At 41.4% G+C, this 11,888-nt stretch overlaps 3 protein-coding genes across 3 annotated transcripts; 1 reads left to right on the forward strand and 2 right to left on the reverse strand.

Moving 5' to 3' along the window:
- The first annotated feature begins 1,043 nt into the window (after positions 1-1,043).
- On the forward strand, positions 1,044-2,415 carry LOC122051234 (mitogen-activated protein kinase kinase kinase 18-like). The gene is made up of 2 exons (XM_042612287.1): positions 1,044-2,280; positions 2,405-2,415. Exons 1-2 carry the CDS (start codon positions 1,074-1,076, stop codon positions 2,413-2,415), a joined length of 1,218 nt encoding a protein of 405 aa, XP_042468221.1. The 5' UTR covers positions 1,044-1,073.
- An 864-nt stretch (positions 2,416-3,279) lies between these two features.
- LOC122047697 (LIMR family protein Os06g0128200-like) lies at positions 3,280-10,157 on the reverse strand. Its single transcript, XM_042609135.1, has 15 exons — positions 10,019-10,157; positions 9,506-9,938; positions 9,312-9,397; positions 8,870-8,988; positions 7,278-7,388; positions 6,757-6,855; positions 6,509-6,631; positions 5,857-5,919; positions 5,715-5,779; positions 4,534-4,643; positions 4,340-4,454; positions 4,182-4,247; positions 3,932-4,042; positions 3,762-3,828; positions 3,280-3,672 (listed from the first exon to the last, which is right to left on the reverse strand). The coding sequence occupies exons 2-15, from the start codon at positions 9,853-9,855 to the stop codon at positions 3,625-3,627; spliced, it is 1,533 nt and encodes a 510-aa protein (XP_042465069.1). The 5' UTR covers positions 9,856-9,938; positions 10,019-10,157; the 3' UTR covers positions 3,280-3,624.
- A 267-nt stretch (positions 10,158-10,424) lies between these two features.
- On the reverse strand, positions 10,425-11,067 carry LOC122018957 (protein G1-like7). Its single transcript, XM_042576737.1, has one exon. The coding sequence runs from the start codon at positions 11,050-11,052 to the stop codon at positions 10,462-10,464; it is 591 nt and encodes a 196-aa protein (XP_042432671.1). The 5' UTR covers positions 11,053-11,067; the 3' UTR covers positions 10,425-10,461.
- Positions 11,068-11,888: the final 821 nt, after the last annotated feature.

Raw genomic sequence — 11,888 nt, forward strand, 5'->3', positions numbered from 1 at the left:
GTTAAATGGTCGAACGGGGGACAGTGTTAATGGCCAATCAGGTGGTCAGGTCCCGACCGACGGGAGACATGTCCGAGCAGACCACCAGTCTAGCTCGGAATGACATGTAAAACAGTCGTCGCTCAATGCGAAGCAGCAAGATGCTGAGGGAGGTCGGATGGCTCGTCCGAACTGAGGATGACATGTTACTACACAACCACCGCACGAAGGAGGAACTAAGGTCGACAGAACGGAGTGGTCCCGATCAAGCGGCTACCCCGCTCGGTCAAGCAGCGGGACCTGGCCGTGGGCAGAGTGGAGTCTCGACGATGTCCTGCTCGATCCAGCAACGGGACCACTGTAGTATCTCTCGACATCCTTTTGGGAGATAGTGTCATTGACACGAGGCATGGTCGACAGGCGGATCGTATGATGGAAACTTCTACTGTCGCGTTAGGGATATGCATGCTCTGTTAAGGTATGATGTCAGAGGTACTTTCCTGATAAGGTCCTTTTATGGGACATCTGGGAGAGCGTGCCCATGCCTCGAGAAGCACGCACTATGCCCACCAGGACTCTATATAAAGGAGGGTCCATCATCGACAGAGGTATGAGTGGTCTACTGTTTACGCATAGTGCTACCATTGCTCCGCTTCTTCTCATTTTCTGGTGACTGACTTGAGCATCGGAGACCAACGCCGAGGACCCCTTCCCTGACTCGACACTGACGTTATTTGTATTGCAAGGCGAAACGAGGTCCATAGCCGGTCAACGAACCCGTCGCCTCCCCAATTTTCCAACTTCATGCTTTCGAAGAGGATCAACCAACAACCAAATTTTATCTCATTAGATAGAGTTGACTGTATAGATTCTTTCATGTCATTAAATTTTATCTTCTACTACATCATCATCTATACTTAAATAAATTTTAATTTTTTTATTATTTATTTTACGTATAAATATCAAAGTAAATAGATAAATAAATAGTATTTCAATTTTGCTTTGCTAATTAAAATTTACTCCAAACTAACTATAAATAGTTCCTCATCGGCTCAATTGGAGGAAGACCGCAGCGACGCGCTTTCAATTCTCGAATGGAAAGCGCCGCCACGAGCTGGGTTAGAGGGCGGCGACTTGGGATCGGCGCCCACGCCGTCGTACACCTCGCCGTCGATAACTCCACTGGCCATGTCTTCGCTGTCAAGTCCGTCGGCTTAACCTCCTCCCCCCTTGCCTCCCTCCTCTCTCTCGAGAACGAGATTCAAATCCTCAAGTCCCTCCGCTCTCCTTACGTCGTCTCCTACCTCGGCGACGACACCGTCGGGGGGCGCCGCGACCTCCACCTCGAGTTCATGCCTAGCGGCACGGCGGCGGACGCGGCCATGGGCGACGAGCTCCGCGTGCGCGCGTACGCCCGGTGCGTGGCGCACGCGCTGCGGTACCTCCACGACGTCGCCGGCGTGGTGCACTGCGACGTCAAGGGAAGGAATGTGCTGCTGCACGAAGGCGGAGGCGGCCCGGTGGCCAAGCTCGCGGACTTCGGCGTGGCGGTGAGACTCGCCGCCGCTTCCGGCGGTTGGGTGCGCGGCGGGACGCCGTTGTGGATGGCGCCGGAGGTGGCGAGGGGGGAGCGCCCGACGCCGGCGGCCGACGTATGGTCTCTCGGGTGCACAGTCATAGAGATGGCTACGGGGGGAGCGTCCCCGTGGCCAGATTTAGCCGGCGAAGACGCCGTCGGAGCGATGCTCCGGATCGGCTACGGCGAGGGAACGCCGGAATTGCCGGCGCAACTGTCGGAAGTTGGCCGTGATTTCATAGCCAAATGTTTAAACAGAGACGCGAGAGAGCGGTGGACGGCGGAGCAGTTACTAAGTCATCCTTTCTTAGCGAAACAGAGCACGGAAACAGAGCCATCGCCGAGAGGCGTTCTCGAGTGGACCAACAACGACGACGACGACGCCATCAAAGAATTTGAAAGCATCGCGCACAATCACGAAGAGGAAGGCGGTGAGATAATCGCCGGCGCAAGGGAAAGATTGAGAGAATTGGCATCCGGTGGAGGAGATTTGAGTTGGTGGCCTGCAGGATGGGAGCTGGTAAGGGGTGCAGAGGCAGAGGAGGGGGAAGAGGAGAACAGACAACAGAGATGCTCTGTTTCTTGCTGTCGCTGCAATGGCTGTAATTTGTTTCAGAGTTGTTGCTGGTGGTGTTGGCACAGCGATTTGATCTTTGGCGTGTACCATTTGTTGTCACATCTACTCATGATTATTAATATAATTCTGCATTCTCTTGATTTGAATTGCAAGTTTTATGGAAGAATTTGGATTTTTTCCTCAATCCATTTTTTTTTAAAAAGAGAAAAAACTAAGTTCAATTAGGTTGGCCAGACTGACTTAATCCAGCTGCAAATCTGTTTGTTCAACAGATTTGCCATGAAACAGTCATATTTTTCTTTTTAAATAACAACTGAATTGATTAGCAAGTAGAAAGCACTGATCTAGAATCCTGGTTAGTTTTGTTGCAGTGCATTAGTCTCAATTATTAGTTTTTTTATTTAGCATAGAAAACAAAAGCATCAATGTGATGCGTGTGACTTTGTGTGATCACGGATTTGAGTCGTAAAAATAACAAGAGTAAGACTGTGTAGAGATACCTTACATTGTCAGGAGTTTCGTGTATTAATGAAAACTTGTGTCCCGAACTGCTCTTGAAACAAAAGCACCAGTGACTTAATAGGGGACTTGAAGGAGCAACTTCAAAAGCACTTGTTATACAAGTGGTCGTTGACAATGACCATTATGTCTAAGATACACTCGAGCTATTCTTTTGCAATAAAGGTGAGGAGTATGAATTATCTTATTTCCTTGCAAGAAACAAAATTTTTCTCTACGTTTCAGTCCTAGATTAATAATAATATTGCAATTGTTCATCCTGTATTTTCTTACTGAAAAGAAAAGTAATTGATGCAATTTGTTGGTTTATTTGATACCTCGTTAGCAAGCATTGAACTTATAAACAACAATCATGCAGCATTTACCTTATAGAATAGGCAGTTTCATTGAGGATACAACAAAGGACATGCTCAAATTTTAGACAAACAGATTCAATCTTTAATCCTTTCCAAGAGTGAGAAGTGCTAGTCACTTAAATTTGCAATCTAAAATAATTTTTTTCACCGAAATAAATTACTTATAACTCAAAGAAAACAGTTAGTGTTTATCTAAACAAAAATGTAAAATGGTTAAGGCCCTATGACAAACACCGTTTCGAGTACAGTTAATTATAATAATAAGCCATGTGTTGTCTAGATCAGAGAGATTAAATGACCATAACTTGAACAATAATCTATAAGATTAACAAACCATGGCCTCGCTTCGAACATGCACATTAACTCAAGTCATCGAGGAGAACAAAAGGCACAAGAATGTGTGTCCGTATCAAAGGATATAAAATGATCACGAGAACACTGAAAAGGCAATTAATTAATCACAACACCATTCAAAACCTTCTCCAGCTATTTTACAACACCGGTGGGTCGCCTCCTGTGAGCCAATATACATCCAGCATCAAGCTCATATACTTTGACAAAAGGCAGGCAGTTTTGCAGATTGATAGGCCTATACAAAGGCCTCAGCCAAAAACATGTCAACTCGAAAGTTGGAATCGGCCGCTTGGTTTCCTCTTTTTCCACCCCTGACAGAAACCAAAACAAAGCAATCAAACCTATAGCATTTAGGATTCAAGATCTTTCTACATGTAGTGAGTGTAACAGGATAACTTACGAATGCGGCATAGGCAAAGAGTGTGATAATTGCCAGGATCACAAAACCATACTGGAACACGTTGTACCTGCATCACATGAGATTAAGTTCTATAATGTCCAAGAGGAGCGTCTAGTTCTATAGATTCATGTATGGTCAGTAGCCTTTATGAAATCAAATGTCAGACTCACTTGTATAGGTACTTGATTCCCCGTAAAGATTGCAATGTGTGTCCAAAAATTTCTTGAGCAGCAGTAGCTTGCGAATAGTAAGCGAACGCCGTGGCACAGAACTGAATCACACTGCAAAAGTAATCATCCAAAGTTAAAAACCAAAAACATATGCATACAATAGGAATTCAAGCAATGCACAAAATCCCTATTAATAAAGGTGGAAAAAGAGGGAATTATGATTGGCTTCGCCAAATCCTAAGATGCAAACCTGATGGAGCAAAGTAGAATGAGGCCAACATTAAAGAGAAAGGAGTTCATCAAAGTCGCTCCCCACCTGAACAAACAACAATTTTGGGAATCTGAACAAACAGTGCAGAAGGCTGAAGATGGGGGACAAACTGGGAAATTGGGAATATAGTTAATTACTTCATTGGATGGATAGTGATAAAAACCAATTTTAGTCCAAGTATCGTCTCCCCAGCAATGACCGCAAGGAGTAGGTAGAAGCAGAAAAAAGCAAATGCTGCAGTACCTAGCAGGCCTGGTATAAAAGAAAAATGTTTCACAATGCAGGAGTAAAATAGTGAAATAAAGTGTTACTACTAATTGACACCACCTACCCCACACACTATCCAGCTTGATAAAAACTTCATTCAAAAACGGAGAAAGAGGTGGGTTGATCAGCAAATATAGTACAATATGTGCAACCCAGGCCACTGAAACAATTAACCTGAAAACAATTGCAAAGGTAGACAATATAGCAACCAATAGACTAAGGTGACATATATGTAGCTACCTGAACATAAAACTTGCAATTCTAGTAACCGGATGCAGCAAGAGAGTGAAAAAAGGAACAAATATCTTGAGCTATTGCCATAAATTTAAACCGTGACAAAGGACAAGATACCAAAAAATAATTTCCCTCTTTATTTCCACTTAGATAAAGAGTTACACCATTACTGATCTGAACTTATATCAAACCACTATCACAGTTTAAGCTCCCAACCATGCCACCACTCCTAATTTTGATTATTACTCGTACAACTAAATATCAAATTTCTATTTTGAATGCATACTGAGGTGCAAACAATAAATAGTTAGGATCTCATTGTTTCTGTTCTGCACTGCTCAGGTATTAGGCCAAAGGGACCTCGTCACATCTTGCACATGAAGAGCTAAGCATAACATCTCAAGTACTAACCATGAATCCAACTTTGCTCCAATTTGAGGGCAAATCTAGTTGTTTGACTCTAATAATTTGGATTCTCAACTATCCAATATGTAGACCTCTTAGTTTTCACAACTTATTCAACCACGTACTTCATAGAATCTTAACACACTACAATTATGTTCATGAGTACTTAATCCAATAATTTAAGCAGTATGAAAATCACATAATAATTTATCTAGGATTGATAGACAACCACAATCAAGCTACCGTTCTCTAGTGATTTTCAAAAATAGTTGATTACTGCAACAACAAAAAAAACATATTACAGAGCAGAACTACGGCAAAGTATATGCATAAATGAACATGGTCTAGAAAATCCTTAATCTATCAAAGAGCTAAGCTAGTTTGCTTGCACCATACATCAAATAGACAACACGGCCAATATTTGAAAGCTAGCTAGCAAATCATGATGAAAATCAAAAGGATGCAATTATCTAATGCATTCCTACTTCTTCCAGCCGACCCCACCTAGTGGGAAAAGGCTTGGTTGTTGTATTCCTACTTCTTCCCTACAGCAAATTCCAACAATTAATTAGTCCAATTAAGATAACTAAAACGAAGAGTACTTACCCTAGGATACCTGATACAAGTTTTCCAATGTAACCAAGAACTGTAAGAGCCCAAAGGGTCTCTGCCTGTAAAGAACAAAATGGAAATAATTACCAAGGAGAATTGGCATGATCAAATAGAACTTCTTTTCAAGTATCCTCACCTGCTCTCCTTGAGGATACATTTCTTCCAAAGCTTGCATATCCTCTTCCAAAAGAAACAATTCCTGAAAATTAAACAAACATCAGATGAGAAGCCTGTACCAAAGATACAGACCATAAATCTGCAAAGAAGAGAACTATCTTAGCCAAACTGCAATATGAAATATCCAAATGACAATACCCTGTACAAAATGACTTTCATGTGGGCATATTGTGTGTTGGCAGTAGTTAGTAGTTACCTACCTCATTACAGAGGAATGGTGTATTAGAAATTGTCTTTTAGTCAAATTGTCCCAATACAAATTCTCATGGAATTATGCAACAGAATTTGAAATGGTCAAAACAAACATCAAGAGTACAGAAGGGGTCATGATGCCCAATCAAGTTTAGGTAAATGGCAACGGAACCATATGCATTACTGTAGAAATGCTTTTAACCAGTTAAAAAGGAATAAAAGGTTTAAAAGTAGACTTAGTTAAAACTTACCTCTACATCTTCCACAGTTCACACTGATCATGAGATATATGTGTACCATGTTTGAAATTGAATGTTATATTATTGTGACAATGAAAAAGAGTAGTGTCACAAACTATAAGTAAATTCAAAACCTAAGTCATACAACTGATTGGTTTTGATACACTAAAGCAAGTGCACCTTCTCAACAGCCTTCACATTTTTGCGCCACTTCCTCCCCTTAGCACCACTTCTCTCATCCTGATGAAGAGCTTGGATAGCTTTCTTTAGTTCTTTAGCTTTTTTTGCCAGTTCAGTTGCCTCCTACCAAATTTCGAGCAAATCGCCCATCAAGATATGTGTGCAAAGCAACAAGGCCAGTAAATGTTCAAACACCAATGTATGGATTCGATGATCTTGCACGATATATAATTAGAATAGAATAAAACCTTGATATACTGAGAACGAGTTATCACAGCCTTGGGGCGCCTTATGAATGAAAATATGAGGCTCAGTGGAAGGCATGCAATCCCAACACCACCAAATATCTACCACAAAATGCAAAATATAAGTGATTCACTAAGAGGGATAAATTACATATAAAACATCCCTATTGTGACTTCAACCATACACATGGGAAGAGCCAAGGGTTGATCTACCCAGGCTTTAGCCCAGGGGCCCCACGACCTTGAAAAGAGGAAAAATGAAGAATGTGAGAGATTGAGGAAGAAAAAAAACTTAATCACGTAGATGGCAGCCCGGGGGCTTTAATTTCTATCAGTCCGGGTAGGTTACTCTGAGATCAGCCCAAGTAGGTCAGGCTCCACCATTGACCATACAGTAAATTATATTAGCAGTGAATTAGTATGAATTGTATCATACACACTACTACATTTTTTGTATACTCATTGACTAGAGTCAAACAAAATAAACCAATTTTAAAAATTGGGAGGATTGACCATGAACATACAGTGAAAAGTACTGATCCAACAATTGTTGCAAGAGCAACCACATATTCTGGAAAGCTGGTTCGCATGGTCCAAATTGTTTCTGACGAAGCAGGTGCTCCATATGCATCACACTGGAGAAAATAATGGATGAGAATGAGAATACAACAAAAAGCATTAAACCACCTGTGCTAATCTAAAAACACAGAATCCAAAACACAATCTGCTGAATAATTGGATAATGTCATATATTGCAAAAGTTATCCAAAAAAAGACAATTCATCTTCTCCAATGCACCCACGTGTAGATGTGAAAAGGACATCATTTGTACACTGCATACAGGATTTTCTTAGCCTATACAAGATGTCACTATTTTTCTATGTTGATTTTGTAGCACATTGCTATTTACTTGACAGATTCCATGGCCTAGCACAAAATCTAAATATTTCCATAACAGATTATTCATCTTCACTCAAAGTGAAAATATAGTTTTGTTTCATTTTGTTAAGTTGTTTCAGAAAAGCAGGTTTATGAGAATTTGATTTCCATAAAATGAATATCAAACAAAATTTAGATCACAATTTTTGTTGGTTGGATAGATAATCACTAGATATACCAAGGGGAGGTATTTATCCATATATATCGAGATTTATTAAGAGATGCACCCATTTTCCCCAGTGATAACCAGAATAATACTGCATTTTACTGGTTAAAGATAACTACCTTACGATAGCTTTCAATTTTTTCTTACCCATTTGGCATAGTTAATAAACCTGTACCAATATTCTAACTTTAGACTTGAATGTGGATTGAGAAAACCTTTAGAAACATTTGTTAGTTTTAACAAGATGTATGGAAGTTCTTGAATGTCAGATGAACAGGTAAACGAGGGCCCAGTTCTTGAATGTGGGGGTGGATGTGTGCAAGAGGACATGGCAGGGCAATGATTTAATGTCCCATGCCTACCCTATCTTTGAGGTAGTGTGGAATGGATATGGAGATACTATCCTATTCTCCATTCTCATGGTAAAAACAATAAATGTAGCAAGATAAAGACCTCAGAATATCATTATTAGGCCAAGATACATGCATAGTGGCAGGAGTAGGCAAAAGATCCTATAATTTTCTCCATCCCCATTTCTGTGGAACTTTCATGCTTAAACTTTTCAATTCATCCACATCCTATAACATGAACAATGAAATGATATGTTGGCTGGGTGATGGAGCACGAGCAACATTTGTGTGTCTCACAACTGGTGATCACAGGACTGCATTCCTCAGTGACAAATGTCGCAGAAGAGGAGAGTATTAGAGACTTGAATATTAATTAGATAATCAAAACAATAATAGGGGCTTCTATTTGGCCTTACATTGACGCGTTCAAACTAAATTTGCTAGGAACTAGAAATAATAAAACATATGGAATATGCACAAAGAAACTTCAATGTCTTTTCTTATCATGGGACATGTGAACATACCCACTTTGATTTGCTATGAAATACAACTAACACATATCATGTATATTCCTACAAAGATAATCCAGAGGTTGAAACAGTTAAAAGACACATAAATTATATAAGATATTGGTAAAGCTAGAAAAGAACACAAATCTCACCAGATGATTTGTTGAGCCTATGCAAGGTTGAGAACTTGAGAAAGTTGACCAAGAACTAGGGAAGGTAGTTGCGGTGGAAGAGAGGTGCCTAACTGTGAAGTCTACTTTCCCGACCAGAGCTAGACACCATGAGAGATAAAACTTAGAAGCTTAGACATAGCAATCCAAAAGTAAATATAAATGTAATCGAGGAATGAATAATAGAAAGCCTCATCCATCTAAAAAAACTTATTTTGATATAATACAAGCTACTTTAGCTGTTTAATCTTCTATACGCAAATGACTCAATCTTGTCTATTTTGTGAGTCTTCAAAACAAGGAAACCCCATATTTACAACGTTTAGTCCTATTATAGAATTTTTTTTACTTTAAAACAAAACCACAAACCTTTAATCTGTATTAGCAACACCATAAGAAACAATAAAACTTGCAAGATTCTAACCGTAAAGAATTCCTAGCACAAGCCCACAGACAACTGCTGATGTCACAACCCACAGGAGAGCACTCTTCAACCTCTTCCCGACAGTCCTGCATCAAGAATCGTTACATCCTCGCTTCAGAACTGACAAATACAAAAACATAAATATATATAAAATGAAAGTAGGGTTTCCCCTTTGAGAAAGACATAATCTGTACTTGTCTTGATCGCCCTCGTAGTAGAACATAGCGAACGGTATGACCAAGAATACAAGAACAGCATCCACAATGTAGACGGTCAGCCAAAGACTCTTCATTGGGAGGGTGAGACTACAAGCACCATTATATATAGCATGCTGACAGGCATGGCGATTGGCGACGTCCGCCGGGAGCATGAGAATGGAGATGGCGGCGACGGAGAGGCCCAAAACCACTACCATCTTGGGAAAGTAAGCCTGGTTGGCATCGTCGGGGTGCTGATAATTGACGAGGAGGTAGAGATTGACAAGAAGAACCAGCACGCACACCACTACCGCCACGATCACAAGAGCCAGGTTGAAATCCCCCATCTTTCCTCCTCTCTCAATCAACCTACCTCCAGATCCGCTGCCCTCGCGGATCCAACAGAAAAATTAAGCTTGCCCTATCAAATCTGCGTCAAATTGCCACCTTTTTCATGGAGGATAACAACAAAAACCCCAATGGAAAAAAATGATTGCAGGAATCGGGAACATCGAACGAATTTGGAGCTCGCTTCTGTCTCCTCGTCCCCGGCGAAGGAGAGGGGCCTCTACGAGATGGGAAGAGGAGGCGCAGGCGAGGAACGGAGGCAGGCAAGCGAGGTCTTGGACGAAACGAGAGATGGAAATGAAAGAGAAAGTTCTCGTTGGGGGCCAGGCTGGACAACAGCCCAATTAGGTGTCACTGTGGGCCCATTTAATATTTTAATGATAAATTTTTAAACCGATAAAAAAAGTCAACCGGAATATTTTGTGACGCGACGCTAAATTTTTGAAATTCAAAATTGATCCAATGTCATGATTATTTTTTACCCTTTTTTTTTAAATAAACCAGAAGTTTAATTCTGTTAAATTATTTATATAGCTAAAATGATCGTAATAATTAATAATAAGCGAGGCAGTTAAACTTAAACGAAGATCGATTAAACTAAACAATCAAGAAGCCGCCGGCGACGAACTCCTACTGTCGCCCGCCGCCGTGCTACTACTACTGCTGCCGCCACGTTTATCAGCACCGGCCGAGCTTCCGGCGGCGGTCGAGGCGACGCGTTTGCGCTTCCACCTCTTCCTGTACGCGACGCCGCGCGCCTTGCCCTGCCGCTCCTTGACTTCCCGGAGGTAGACGCCGACGGCGCGGTCGGCGAAGGGGTTCTCGACCTCGCCGGAGGTACGACGCTCGTCGTGGGCAGCGCGGAGGCGGCCGACCAGAGCGTCGAGGGAGCCCCAGGCCTGGTTGAGCGGGCAAGGGCAGGGCGGATCCGGCGACTCGGGCCGGCCGAAGTGAGCGCAGCCCGGTTCGTGCACCTTCGTCTTCCCGAACCGGTCGAGGTACCTCAGGAACTCGATCACGTGGGCGCCGCCGCATTGAGGCAGGCTCACCGGCGGCTGGTGGGTCCGCAGGTACTGCAGGAACGTGTTCCAGTCGCGCCGCTTCTGGGACTCGTACCGCGACGGCGGCGGAGGGGCGAAGGTGGCGGCCGGCGGGCCGGCTCGGCCGGTCGGTTCGGATGGGCCGGTAGCGTCCATGTGGTCAGGGAGGTGCTGTGCTTGGCACAGCCTCGACGCTCAATATATCTTCTTCGAACAATTTATGGTTGTTTAAAAGTTTTGTTGAATAAAAATTATGATATTAGAGAGATTGATTAGTTGATTGTTGAGATGATGATGATTGCTGAACTAGAAGAGGAGGGAGTAGTTCGATTTAAAAACAGGATAGATTAATTAATCAAGTAACTTATTTTCCATAAAAAAAAAGAGAAATTTACTCTCTTTTTGTTTTTCCACCCTTTTGCTTTTTGATGTCTTGCTGAAAATAGCCAATAATAATTATTTTTTACATGTAAAAGAAAAAAAATATGTAGGCATTTTGGAATGAGTAAAAGGCACGTCTCCTTCTATTTGTGAACCCTCCACCCTTTTTGTTCTTGATTGTGAGCTCTTCCTAATTCATCTTCCATTGACTCCTTAAACCCTCTATTATTCTTTTCAAAGTCTCTTTTTAATTGTCCTAGTCAAACTCTATTATACTATATGTCATTATAGTATTTATTTTAAAAAACTCCTCCCATTTTCTAATTATTAATTAATGATTATAAATTGACCTTGTAATGTACTTTCCATCTAATCTGAAGACGGATTATGAAAAAAAATGAAATCATCTTTTATTACAATGCTATAATTATAGTGTTTGTTCGTTATTATTAGTATCTAAATGTCATGTAATATTTAGTTCTTAAGTATGCTTAGGGCATTTCCAATGTAAATTTTGTGAGAGATTTGTAGAATCAAAAAATCTCAATAAAAAAATTTAACTATTGTAGAGATGAAGCTTGAAGTTTATATTCAAGAGTAGTATTGAGATC

The sequence above is a fragment of the Zingiber officinale genome, chromosome 1B, assembly GCF_018446385.1.
Source record: "Zingiber officinale cultivar Zhangliang chromosome 1B, Zo_v1.1, whole genome shotgun sequence".
In the NCBI taxonomy this organism is placed as follows: domain Eukaryota; kingdom Viridiplantae; phylum Streptophyta; class Magnoliopsida; order Zingiberales; family Zingiberaceae; genus Zingiber; species Zingiber officinale.

Excerpts from the sequence above, each read along its gene's own strand:
- LOC122047697 (XM_042609135.1), bottom strand. The coding sequence starts at position 9,855 with ATGGGGGATTTCAACCTGGCTCTTGTGATCGTGGCGGTAGTGGTGTGC. Across the intron at positions 7,389-8,869 it reads TAGGCTCAACAAATCATCTG|TGTGATGCATATGGAGCACC; the intron begins GTGAGATTTGTG and ends TATTTTCTCCAG. Across the intron at positions 4,248-4,339 it reads ATCACTATCCATCCAATGAA|GTGGGGAGCGACTTTGATGA; the intron begins GTAATTAACTAT and ends TTGTTTGTTCAG.
- LOC122051234 (XM_042612287.1), top strand. The coding sequence starts at position 1,074 with ATGGAAAGCGCCGCCACGAGCTGGGTTAGAGGGCGGCGACTTGGGATC.
- LOC122018957 (XM_042576737.1), bottom strand. The coding sequence starts at position 11,052 with ATGGACGCTACCGGCCCATCCGAACCGACCGGCCGAGCCGGCCCGCCG.